This window comes from Rhinatrema bivittatum, chromosome 4 (genome assembly GCF_901001135.1).
Source record: "Rhinatrema bivittatum chromosome 4, aRhiBiv1.1, whole genome shotgun sequence".
NCBI lineage: Eukaryota > Metazoa > Chordata > Amphibia > Gymnophiona > Rhinatrematidae > Rhinatrema > Rhinatrema bivittatum.
The window spans coordinates 331,931,612-331,944,281 of NC_042618.1; the positions used below are offsets into that span (position 1 = coordinate 331,931,612).

The 12,670-nt window shown below is 42.4% G+C and overlaps 1 protein-coding gene across 7 annotated transcripts in view; it reads left to right on the forward strand.

Moving 5' to 3' along the window:
* The window catches only part of SEPTIN9 (septin 9), a 612,883-nt gene that overhangs the window by 538,724 nt on the left and 61,489 nt on the right, over positions 1 to 12,670 (forward strand). For all 7 annotated transcript variants that reach the window (XM_029600381.1, XM_029600383.1, XM_029600382.1 and 4 more), the window contains 2 exons: positions 1,880 to 1,961; positions 12,186 to 12,323. In XM_029600381.1, coding sequence (XP_029456241.1) covers positions 1,880 to 1,961; positions 12,186 to 12,323 — 220 coding nt within the window. The remainder of the gene's footprint in view (positions 1 to 1,879; positions 1,962 to 12,185; positions 12,324 to 12,670) is intronic.

Here is a 12,670-nt window from a genome sequence, read left to right on the forward strand (position 1 = left end):
GTTGTCTCAGACACTAGTGACACAAACAGAAAAACAAAAACTCTAGAATCACTGTAAAAAAATAAATAAATAAAATTACCCACCCCTACCTCCCCAAAAAAAAGGAAAAAAATTTAGAAAACTTATTTTGGGAGTAAAGAGGAACTTAATGATTTGTTGGCAGGTAATATTTTCTTCTCTTCTACATCTACATGCTAGTTACTGTGGCCAGTAATCTATTTTTAGGGACTTCTGAAGTGCTGCAGTAAGGGCTGCAGAATTGGCCAGTCCCCATGGAATCACTGTGGTGAGACTGGGGGCCAAGTCAAAGCAGCAGTCGGCACGTTTTTTCCCTCCTCCTCCTCCCCTGCACAGATCTTGGCTTGGTGCTAGGAGAAGAGGACGCAGGCAACACGGCATCCCCTGACTATGTCGCCGTCCTCTGCCACTCAGGACCAAAATTAACTGTTAGGGTCACTGTAGTGCTGCGCTGAGTGTTGAAAACGCAACACTCTGGCCCTGAGCAGCACGGGAGAAGGATGTGGCCTGTGGTGCGGCGCTGCTGCTGTCCTAGTATTAAACCAGGATCTGAGGCTAGAAAAGCTAGGGGGGGAGGGAGGTTCTAGTAAGTAAAAGCATTGGAAGGGGGATGCAGAATGTAAGTGGATCAGAGGTGAGGGGTGTGAGTGATCAGATCAGGGGTTGAGGCGTGTGTGTGTGTGTGTGTGTGTGAATGAGAGGGGATTGTCGACAGGAGATGGTGTGAGAGTAAACTATTTCTCTTCCTCATCCTCCCCGTCCCCAAGAGAACCAAATAAATTAATCAGAGACATGGGGAAATGTCAGAAAACATTAATTTGTATTTTACTTTATAAAACTAACGTTTAATATGCAAATGTGTGCAGGTGCCACCTGACTGCTGCAGAGGAAGTTTCAAACTTTCACCACAGACCCCTATCCTTTGGGCTGCTGCAGGAACCTGGGAGCGATGCCCATTTCTCTCCATTTTTATATACCCCCGTAATTGCAATGGTGGGGGCCAGTGTAGATCAGGTTATATTGTGCGGTGAGGTTCACTGCTGTGCCGAGTAAGACATTCCCTCTGTCAGCATAACGTGCCTTTCACTTGGCAAATTACAGCAGCATGAATAAGGGAGAAAAGAAGAAACTTCTCGTTGGCTACTGAGAAGTGTGGCCTTTGAGTTCACGGAAGACACTCTGATTCTTCAGGAGTTAATCTGACAGTCATGAAACTCGGGCGCAAGCTTTGTGGGTTTTGCTGTCTCCCCATTCCCTCCCCCCAATTCGACTTTTTCATGTACAATTACTGGTAGTTTTTTTGGGGGAGGGGTTCCCTTTCTTCTGGTTACTGCTAAGAAAATATACGTTTAAAAATTAAATTTGGGCCCAGATGTGCTGGGAAGGAGGTTATGCTCCTAAGATCTTGGACTTTCTTCCAGCCACAGATTCTTGTGGCATCGGACATATTTGGGCGCGTGGTGCTGTTTTATTTTAAACAACAAAGCCTCCAATCCTTTCCAGCAGCGCTGAACTCTGTGCGCAGGGGAAAGGATCTATTTCCGTGTCTTGGACACATGTCTCTTATAATATAATTATGCGCCTTATAATATAAATGTGAGTTTTTTCCCCTCTTTTTCTGTTCCAAGTTTTATTCACTGTTCTATGTAATGGCTTTCTTACATGCCTGTTTTTCAGTTACAATGTAAACCGAGATGATATGTAAATTTTGCATGAATCCTGGTATATAAAAATGTTAAATAAAATAAATATGTTCTGTGCCTGGAGCTCGTGGGATGGAGAACAGAAAAACGGTAGGGGCTAACTTCTAGGCTATGTGGTTCTCCTCTGTCTGACTCCAGCCTCTTTTTGTCCTTTCCAGATATCGAGGAGAAAGGAGTGCGAATGAAGCTCACAGTCATTGACACGCCAGGGTTCGGGGACCACATCAACAATGAGAACTGGTGAGAGGGGAGGGGAGGAGAGCTAAGAGAAATCTGCTCTTTTGAATTGAACTGCTTTAGTTTTTTTGTTTTAAATAATTGCTGGTTTTATTTTAGGCTTCTCATTCTCCTCTTTCTGCCCTCTTGTGCCCCTGACCAAAAGATTATATAGTTTGCTATCAAACCAAGGATAAGCTCACATAGTCAAAGTGTATGGAAATGGGATGGTTCTTGGTGTTGAGTAAGCAGGACTGCAGGGAAAAGTAAAGGTAGCAGCATTGGTCCGCAATATTACATGTACTGTAGCAGACCTGCCGAGCCTGCTGGATCCCAGAAATTATTTTTTTCCCAACCCCCCAACTCAGTTTTTATCTGCCTGCCAGGATTAATTTAACCAGCTGGGTAAAGGCTTGGCTCTGGTAACAAAACTGTAGGTAGTTCAGTTTAGTGATAATGACGCAGCCAAAACGTGGCATTAGGGAGTAAGCTGAGCTCGATTGATTCAAGAAGATAAAATATGTAGATTAAAAGAGCAGTACATAAGTCTGCTGGACAGTCATTCTTTAGTTCTGGGATGTGGAGATTTGGCACAATATAGATGCTAAACATAAGGATGTCCAATAGCCTCTGACAAAAAAAAATATTTTTTTTCCTGTAATGCTGGTATATTAAATACAACAGTGACATACCTATTTTTTTTTCTTTTATACAACTATGGGCTTCTATCTGTAGTCCAAACACTTAGATCTTCAAAAATAAAACCTAAGAATAGGTGATTCTGTAAAAGAGAGCTTTTCTTTTTGTGACGTGAATGTCGGCATGCTGTTGCACAGCCCTTGCTCACCTAAACAAGGCTGGAAATTTTCAGAAAAACTTGAATAGCCTGCCAAAATATTTTTTACATTCTAGAGAGACTTTTTTTTTCTCAATCCAAGTTTTTTTTTTTTTTTTTTTTCCTTCAACAAATAGGGCTGAATTAGTTATGATATTGGGTGATGTCATCAGGTGACACCATCTCTTTAGCTTAGTAAAAGGTTTACTACTGAACGTGCACGCTGCTTCATGAACCCTGCCGCATTTTTTTATTCAAGCTTTACAGGCATATACTCTCGCGCTACCTTTTTTTTTTTTCTGCCAATTAAGCAGGCTGAACTAGTCATGAAATGTGGGTGTTGTCATCCAGTGGCACCAGACTCCTCTCTACTAGCTAGTAGAGCTTTTAGCTCTCCAGATACATTTTCTCTAAACTTCTAAGACTTCAGTATTTTTCTTCAGTATTTGCCTTCAGTTGCCTCACTGCCTCTGCAACACCCACATTAGCACTTCTCAATGCTACAAAAAAATATATTTTCTCTTGCTTCCTCAAAAGGTCTGACAAAAAGAAATCTATCATCAGCAATTCCAAAAGTTGCATCTTTGGCAAGGTAATATCCCTCATGGATGGCCACGAGCTGTGCTATCAATGCCTGGGGCTGGATCTCAATCAGGAAAACTGATACCCATGCGGACAGATGTCCCAATCCTAGTCAAATTGAAGAGTCCTAAATCTTGTCTGAGTTGCAGCAAAATCTCTTCTCGCCTTGCCGGGAAGGGAGTTGAGCAGGAGCGCCTCAGAGACTTCTCCATTGGCACAGGCCAAAGCTATGGAGTTGCGATGAACTGGCCGGCCTGCGTCAAAGAAGCATAAATTCTCAAAGCTGGGCGTATTGGCACAGTCAACACACAGTGCATTGGCGTCGCTGACGCAGTAGGCATTGATACTGTTGGCACATGGTATACCAGTGCACTCTATGCATGGCTATTCAGAGCCCTTGTGAATGGGGCTCATGCTCTGTCAATGCACCCTGATGCTTCGATGCATCACGGTGCATCGCACGATCATAGATACATAGCACAAGAACATATGGCGTCAGGGCTTCTTCCAGAATAAAACATCCTGATGCAGTCGATATATAAATCGATGGAATAACTCAGTTCAGGACTGGCTTCATCAAAGCAGCTCAAGGGAGGCCTCTGGAAGTTCCAAACATTTGATTCCATCGTAGTAGTAGCCTCCTCTACTGCCACAATCAATGCACTGAGCTTGGGAAAAGTCATCTTACCACATTACTTGCACAGCTGTAAGTTGGTTATCCTAGATCAGGAGCTTGAAGGTGATTTGTTTTCACAATTGTAGTGGATAGCTTCCATCTGGAGGCACTGGATCTGGTAAGCTCTATAGTGCCACTGTTCTCCAATAGAACTCCTGTTGAACAGGAACCCATTCTTGTCTCAGAAGAGGATGTTCTACCTCCTACAGCAGGGCAGAGAACACACCAGATTGCAGATATAGTGAAGAACTTCTTTAGCTCTTTGACTAGGGAGATGGAAGCAACTATCTATCCTTTCCTCTCCACCTTCGCTATGGCAGTCCTTCAAATTGAAGTCCCAGTTTCACCTGTAGATAGTAACACATCTCAACCCTTGGTAAAGGTTCTTCAATTTCCCACTCAATTGCAATAGAATCAAATTCAGAGGTGGCAGATGAGGGTGCTTCCCTCTAGGGCAACTGGGAGACACCCCCCCACCTCCTGAGTTGCTAGCTTCATCATTAGGGTCCTAAATTAATGAACCTTCGCTATTAGATTTAGAAAAGGGGTTCTACAAGTATTCCTGTTCATACTTTTGCCTCAGGAAAATCTTACCTACTCAAAATTTGTGGGGTAAAAATGGGAACGAGACTGGGTGTCAATGTACGTAAGGATAAAGACTCCCCAATTTGGAAGGCTTTGGTCTCCTCCAAATTCTAGACATGACATTGGAACAGACAGCTTTTCCAACCCATGACATTCGGAACCTGTTACAAATGAGAATGTGAGAAACTCCTGGTGTTCCTAGGGCCAGAAAACTAGATCTCCAAATACAGAGTTTAGAGGTTACTGGGTTTCAGAGTTCTCCAACTTCCTCCCCAATCCATTGGTAAGTCTGCCCTAAAAAAGGTGAAAAAGATAAGAATTTGTTCCATTTGACCTCCAGGCAGAGACCATAGGCTGCAAAATAGTTTTGGAAAGAATATTTCAGAAGTCCACGCTTACAGCTCATATCTCTACTTGCCAGTTTAAAAAAACTAAAGCATTTTCTTAAACTTGTGAATGATGATACATATTACCCCAAACTGCTTTTAGATGTGCAAAAATTCATAAGCTACTTTCTACATTCTGTTTATGAATTGTTTGATTCCATCTTGCATACCTCAGCAGCCTCTGTCAGAGCTAGTCAAGTTGGTTAGGACAAGTAACATCTGGGAAGCCATATACAAGTTAGCAGACCTTCCTGTCCGGGGGACAGACTTTTGGTGAAAAGCTCAGAGAACGATTGCTCAAATAAAGGAACAGAATGTGGCCTTCCAATCCCTCTTGTTGGCTCCTGAGTAGCTGCCTTCATAGAGATGCTCCTTTTTCATACAAGACACCATACTGGAACCACATCTCAAAAAAGATAGATATAGTAGCTCTGGAGAAAGTACAGAGGAGGGTGACCAAAATAATAAAGGGTATGGAATGGCTCCCCTATGAGGAAAGGCTAAACAGGTTAGGGCTGTTCAGCTTGGGGAAGAAACGGTTGAAGGGGGGGGGGGTATGATAGAGGTATACAGAATCATGAAAGGACTCGAAAGGGTAAACGTGAATCTATTTACTCTTCCAGATAATAGACTGGGGGCATTCCATGAAGGTAGCAAGTAGCACATTAAAAATCAGACAAAATTCTTTTTCACTCTGCACACGGTTAAGCTCTGGAATTCATTGCCAGAGGATATGGTTAAGACAGTTAGTGTAGCTGGGTTTTAAAAAGTTCATGGAAAAGTCCGTAAACTGCTATTAATCAATAAGGAATAGCCACTGCTTATTACCAGCATTAGTGGCTTGGATCTTTATAATTTTGGGTACTAGCCAAATATTACATAGATCCCATTGTGACTTGGATTGGCCACTGTTGGAAACAGGATATTGGGCTTGAATGACCTTTAGTCTGACCCAATACGGCATATCTTATATTCTTTCAGAGAAACCCATTCCATCCTTTTCAACAGTACTGCCTTCTGCCCCTTCTGGCTCGATGACAGCAACCACTTCTGGCCAGGCCTCACCAAAACGAGTGCTGTCAACTTAAAACAACTCAATAGACCCACGTAAACCTAGGCTCAATTTTTTATTTTATCTCAGTGGGGGGGGGGGGGGTGGTTTAGAATCCAGACCACCTTGGATTCATGGTGCCAGTTAACAAAGGACTGCTGGGTCTTCAAGATCATGGAATCTGGATACTGTTTCTGTTTCTCATGATACCATCCTTTCCACACTACTCAATTTTCATCCCAGATCTGTCTCACTTGTCACAACTTCTTCTGGAAGTACAGTCACTCCTCCAGCAATGGGCAATTAGAGCCAGTCCTGATGATCCAATATGGACACTGCTTCTACTCACAATATTTCCTCATCCCTGAGAAATCTAGTGGATTGAGGCCCATTCTGGACTTGAGGCCTGTCAGCATTTATTTTCCCCTAAATCCAGAAAGGGGAATGAAATATGCTCTTGATCTGAAAGATGCATATGCTTATATACCCATCCGTCCCTTTCCACTGGCACTACCTTCGCTTCAAGGTGGATTCTTCTCATTATCAATAAAATATTTTCTATGGCAGCATCTGGAGTCTTCACCAGATGCCTTGCAGTAGTACAGCACACCGTGAGGGGATTCAGGTTTTCCCATACCTGGAACTGTTTAGTTACGAGCGAGTTCAAGATGAGCACTCTCTACACCAGCCTACCCTTCAAGTGGGACATTGCATTTGCACCCTGGATCCTGAAGGTTGTATATGGTCACGTCCTTATCCACCCTTCTCACTGGAAATACCTTATATTTGCAGGGGGGAAAATCTCACTATGAATACAAGGTTCTCCCCTTCAGCCTGTCAGCTTGAAATGCCTGTTTGTAGTGACAACACACTGTCATTAGGGGATTTGTGTATTCCCTTACCTGGATGTGACTGGCTGGTGATGGAACCTTCTCAAGTGAGGATACTAAACTGCTTGCAGAAGATTTATCTTGCAACTTCAGTCGCTAGGTATTATAATCAGCTTTGCCAAGTTGAACCTCGTCCCTTCCCAGAGAATCAAGTCCATTGGGGCATGAATAGACTTATTGGAGGAGAGAGAATTCTTCCCATCAGGGCGATTTGCCTTCGAGTGCTGGTCCAGAACTCGTTGCAATGAGATCAAGTTCCAGACCAAGGAATCCTTGTCCTTGGGCACATAGCGGCAGCAGTCCATTTGGTCTCAATGATTCACTTGAACACAAGTTCTCCAATGGGTAAATCAGGTACTTAGTGATTTCCTTATGGCAGAAAGTATCAACCTGTACAGAAAATGTTTACCACCTTCATTTGAGAATCAATTAGTCTCTCAGTCTCATATACACATACTCTCTCACTCCCACAATATGCAATCACACACACACACACACTCTCAGGTTCCCAGGCAGACACCTACCTACCCCCACACACCGATTATAGCACACATGGACTCTCTCCAAGGGCCTGGGCCTGTTCAGCTGCCAGTAGGATGAGGTCTGCTGGCAGTTCCTGGGTCCTCTCTCTCTACTTCAAGGTGGTGGTCTGCCGGATTGTGGCATGTGCAGCAGCAAGAGTCATCACGTTTAACAGTTAGCTATATGTTGTTTCATGTAAACCAATGAGATGTTCCCAACGTTCATCAGTATATAAAATCCTCTAAATAAATAAACAAACATCTCCTGCTGCCACAGGACAGGTCTTGTGATAAGAGCTGCAAGACTGGCCCCTCGGCCGCAGGAGATGACATTCGGTTGACCACAATTCCTGTTTCTGTCTACTTCCCCTTCCCTTTTCTCTTCCCCCTTCTGCTTCCCCCCACTTTACAGCCGTTTATTTATCTCTTTCTCATAGTGCAGGAATAATATGCACTGATTGGGAAACGGTGGTTTGCAATCTTCAAGCTGCATGGTTGTGCCATGTTCGCAAAGGCCCCCAACCCAACTCTTCAGACAGGCTCACGGAGCTCGGCAATAATCAGTGCTGCGCTGCCGCCCGCAAGCCTGGCCCATACTTCTGGGATTGCGGAATCCGATAGTTACAGCCCCTCCTCTTCCGGCAGGCTCACGGAGCCCTTTTTGTCACAGTCCTGCCTGCATTCGAGGTCTGAGCAAGGGTGAGGCCCGGAAGCAGCAAATTCTGCAAAGTAAATGTGAAAATCTGCACGAAAGGGGAAATCTGTGGAAATTCTGCATTCCACAGTAGCGTAGGATTCCCCCAGGACTAAGTGGTTTCTGTGTTTTAATTTGAATCAAGCTATTGTTTTGTCCATGGTTTGTGTTTAGGTTTTTTTTTGTTTTGTATGTTTATTTGTGTTTTTATTTTTTGTTTGTTTAATGCAAGACCTTGTGCATTAAGGAGAGAAGGCTTTCCATTTACTTGACTGTGAAAGGGCCTTAGCCTATTACTCAACTGCATCAACAGACTTGTCAACTATTTTTTTTATTTACAAATTTTTATAATTCTTTGTTTCCTATGATCCTAACAGACTGGTCATGGCTGTTGCCAAATACCCTTTATCTATCTGGCTAGTGGACTATATTGTGCATTGTATTCTGGGTCACCTTCATATTACAGATTCTGTTATGTAAGAGCCATGGCTAATTCAGTGATTTACCTAAGAGCTGTCTCCACTGAAGACATCTGCAAAGCTGCAACTTTGTCGTCAGCTCACACCTTCACATCCCACTATTGTCTGGACAATCTTTCAAGAAGGGACGGTAACTTTGGGCAAGCAGTATTCTGTGCATTCTGTTCATCCAATAGTCCACGTTCCACAGGAGTCCAGGCTGCTGATTGTAAGTGCTCAGTTACGCAACCCTCAGTTTGACACTCCCCAAGTGTTACGGCTAATTTAGCTCTGCTTGTCAACAGAGAAAGCAAATTTAACATGATGAATGGGATTCTCTATGGGCAGCAGAATGAATTAGCCATGCTTAATACTCATCCGCCTCCCTTGGAGAGTTGACTGCCTAGCTAAAGCTAAGCTCTAAAATTGACTGAGGGGGCCCACGAGGCAGCACACGCAGCAACTCCCACACATGCTCAGTAGAAAAACTTAACTGAGCTAGAGAGGTTTCCATTCAGTGCCATTGGATGACGAAGTCCCCACATCATGGCTAATACCTCCTGCTGTCTATGGAGAAGCCTGTATATGGTAAACAAACTCGGTCACTTTTTTGCTTATTTTTCCCTTTAGCACGTTTCCCTTCTCCAGCCTCCTTGCTTTCCCTATTTTTAACTAGTCTTATCACATGTTTCCAGGCAGGTAGCAGTGTCTCTTGCTAGGTCTGGATCAGTGATTTCTCTCTCTCTAGACATGAGCTGGCAATGGCTTTCCTCTGTGGGCAGCCATAGCAGCTTCTGTCAAACTCTGGGCATTACACACAATACCTGAACAAAGGGAGAAAAATTACCTCCATGGCAGAGAAAGTTTGTCCTGTGCAATGAATGTAAAGGTTATAGCCACAATGTGGCAACACCTATAGCCAGGTCATTGCACCAATAGGATAATAATTTTTTCTTTTTTTGAAACAAATGTTACTATTTTTTTCCTTTTAAATGCTAATAAAATTGTTTTAAACTGCAAACAATCATTGTAATCCAAACACTTGGCCAGGACAAGTGTATTTATGTATAATTTTGTTTTTGAAGCATCAGCATACTGTTCTATAATTTGAAGCGATAGTGTCCTGCACAAGGGAAATTTGCCCGACCCTGTCAGCGTTTCGACGATCTTGGTGTGCTTCAGGGGCTAGGAAGGGTATGTGTGGCCAGGTTAAAGATCAACGCACAAGGTTTATCTGTTTCACAAAAGAGGGAGAATCCATAGCGCAGGGTTCATGGCCAGCTTCAAATAATTGAGTTCTGCAATCTATATTTAAATTTTTGGTGTGTGCTTGCTTCTTGCACTACCTTTCTTTTTTTATATCCCTATCTAATTAATTTTTCCCAGTCCACTGCAGTGATGGTCCATGGCCACAGACTGTGGTTCCCTGCAGAACGTGGTAAAGTGGACCCTGTGAGCGTTCGCATTGAGTGATTGCTGGGTCTTGCTCTCCCCAGAAGCTGTGAAATGCTGCCTCTGCAGCACAGTCCTGGCCCAGAAATGGGAGTTCTTCATGTACTTATGTGCAGTAGGGGGATGTGCCTCCATTTGAAATAATATGGACAATGTCAACAACTACATCGTTTCATGTCATTTAAACAAAAAAAAAAAAGATAAAATGGTTCTATTTTCTATCATTTTTGGTTTGCACTTATTCTGAAGTCCGTGTTATTTGCCAAAAATCTAAAACAAAATGCCCTTTAAATAACAGATAATTCAGATAGTAACCTCCCTGCTCCTAACTAAATGAAAACATTTTTATTTTTTTTTTGGCTTGCAAAACCCCTAGTGTGCAGCACTGCCAGTCCAGTGACCTGTCGGGCCAAGTCTCCATCAGGTTTTGGATTTGATTACTTGTCTTTCCAAATCTGAGCTAGACTAGTTACAATTCAGGTGGTATTTTTTCTTCCCCGCCCCAGAGGGCTTATAATCTAAGTGGTACCTGAGGCAATGGAGGGTGAAGTGACTTGCTCAAGGAGTGTTAGTGGGAAAAGGATTTGAACTCTGGTTTCCATGGTTCTCAGCCTGCTGCTGTAACCACTAAGGCTGCTTTTCCATGCCACTCTTTATTTATTTATTTATTTATTTATTTATTTATTAACCTCAGTTGAATAATGCATAAATGGTTTATATTTTTTATTACTCTAGCCCAAGTTTTCAAATAGCTTGGAAATGTTAGCACAGTAAAGAACAGAAATGCACTTCCTAGTTATACGTAAAGTTTTGTTTGTTTGTGTGGGTTAACACTCTATTGGTTTTGCATACACCAAATTGTGGCCCTGTAAGTTGTATACCTGCTAAAGTTGCTTATTATTCAACAGGATAGTGATGATAACATAAGAAATTGCCATGCTGGGTCAGACCAAGGGTCCAGCATCCTGTTTCCAACAGGATCCAAACCAGGCCACAAGAACCTGGCAAATACCCAAACTCCAAGAAGATCCCATGCTACTGATGCCAGTAATAGCAGAGGCCATACGCTAGTGATGGTGAATATATCAGTGCCTCTGATTTAGGAACAATATTTGCAGCAAGTAGGAAACTATAAGGTTGCAATGGAATATTTTTAAAATTTAATCTCTGGCATTTCTTTAGAGATGGATACGTGGATCCAGGGCAGAGACTACTTATTTATTTATTTAATTCTTTTTAATATACCGATGCTCAAGACCATGTCTTATCGTACCGGTTTACATCAAACCGGTTTACATCAAATGAAAGTTACAATGAACTAGTTACTTACTAGGATCCAGGGTAGAAACTAAGGGGTGAACCCAGCTATTGCCAGATGCCCTGACGCTCTGCTTCATTGATATTGGTGCGATATGTATTCTTTACAGGAACATCGGTATATAAAAATTAAAAATAAATGAATAAATAAATATTACTCAGCTTCACTAAGGATGCCCTTTGTGATGTTGGGGCCTTTGCCCTGCTTCCCCCTGCCTCCCTCCCTAATACCAGCCCTCAATGACGCTGCCTTCCAGTAAGGATGGGAGTAAAAAATATAACTGTATTCAAGAACGTATGGGATCGACAAAGAAGATTGTTAAAGGTGGGAAAGCAAACGTGAAGACTTGAGATCCTATAGGCCATATGGTATTGAAGTATTTAAGGGAAATGGGCAGTCCAAATGGGCCTTTGGTTGTTAATTGCCATCATCTGTATTTCTGTTTTAAACTCATACCCCTATTTCAGCAATTAAGTCATTGGTTAAATCATGTGCAGTGGGCTGTAGTATTTCCGCAGTCTTTCAGAGGACAAGCTAACTAGGTTCTTCTTCATTTTGGGTGCTTTCTTTATTTCCCATTCCCCCATGCTTTTCTGCTTACCATAAAATTTTAGTTTTTATAATGCTTAGGAGGCACTGCTGCTTTAAAAGGCAAGGCAGTGATCCAACTTTATACCTTAGTCATTGGGTTTCCCAGCCATGTGGTCCTCTTGCTGTTGGAATGTTCCTTGTCTGTACGCTGGTGTGTTGAGTTTCCACCAGCTTTCAAAGATATAACTTTGGTTCCATCTTTTCTGCAGTTGGCAGCCTATTATGAAGTTCATCAATGACCAATACGAGAAATACCTACAGGAGGAGATTAATATCAATAGAAAGAAACGGATCCCAGATTCCAGAGTACATTGCTGTATATACTTCATCCCAGCAACCGGCCACTCGTACGTACCTTCATATGTGCATGTCTTTATTTTATTTATTTATTTATTTGAAGGATTTTTATATACCGCGGCACGTTACAAAACATCACCTCGATTCACATTGAACAAAAAATTTAGCAACAGGCTTTACAATCAATTCAGTAGGAACAAACATATATCAGTAAGGTCAGCGAACAGGGCAAAAGTCCACATATAGTATTATAATAATACTATTATTATGTTCGTAGACTATTGCTAGAGTGGACGTATCAAGTAAAACCATCCTTGGGCCTTATATTTCCTTGTAAGTATCTATGTAGTGCATATGAACTAGAAAACTTGGGATGTCCAGCATATGCTCTGGCTAG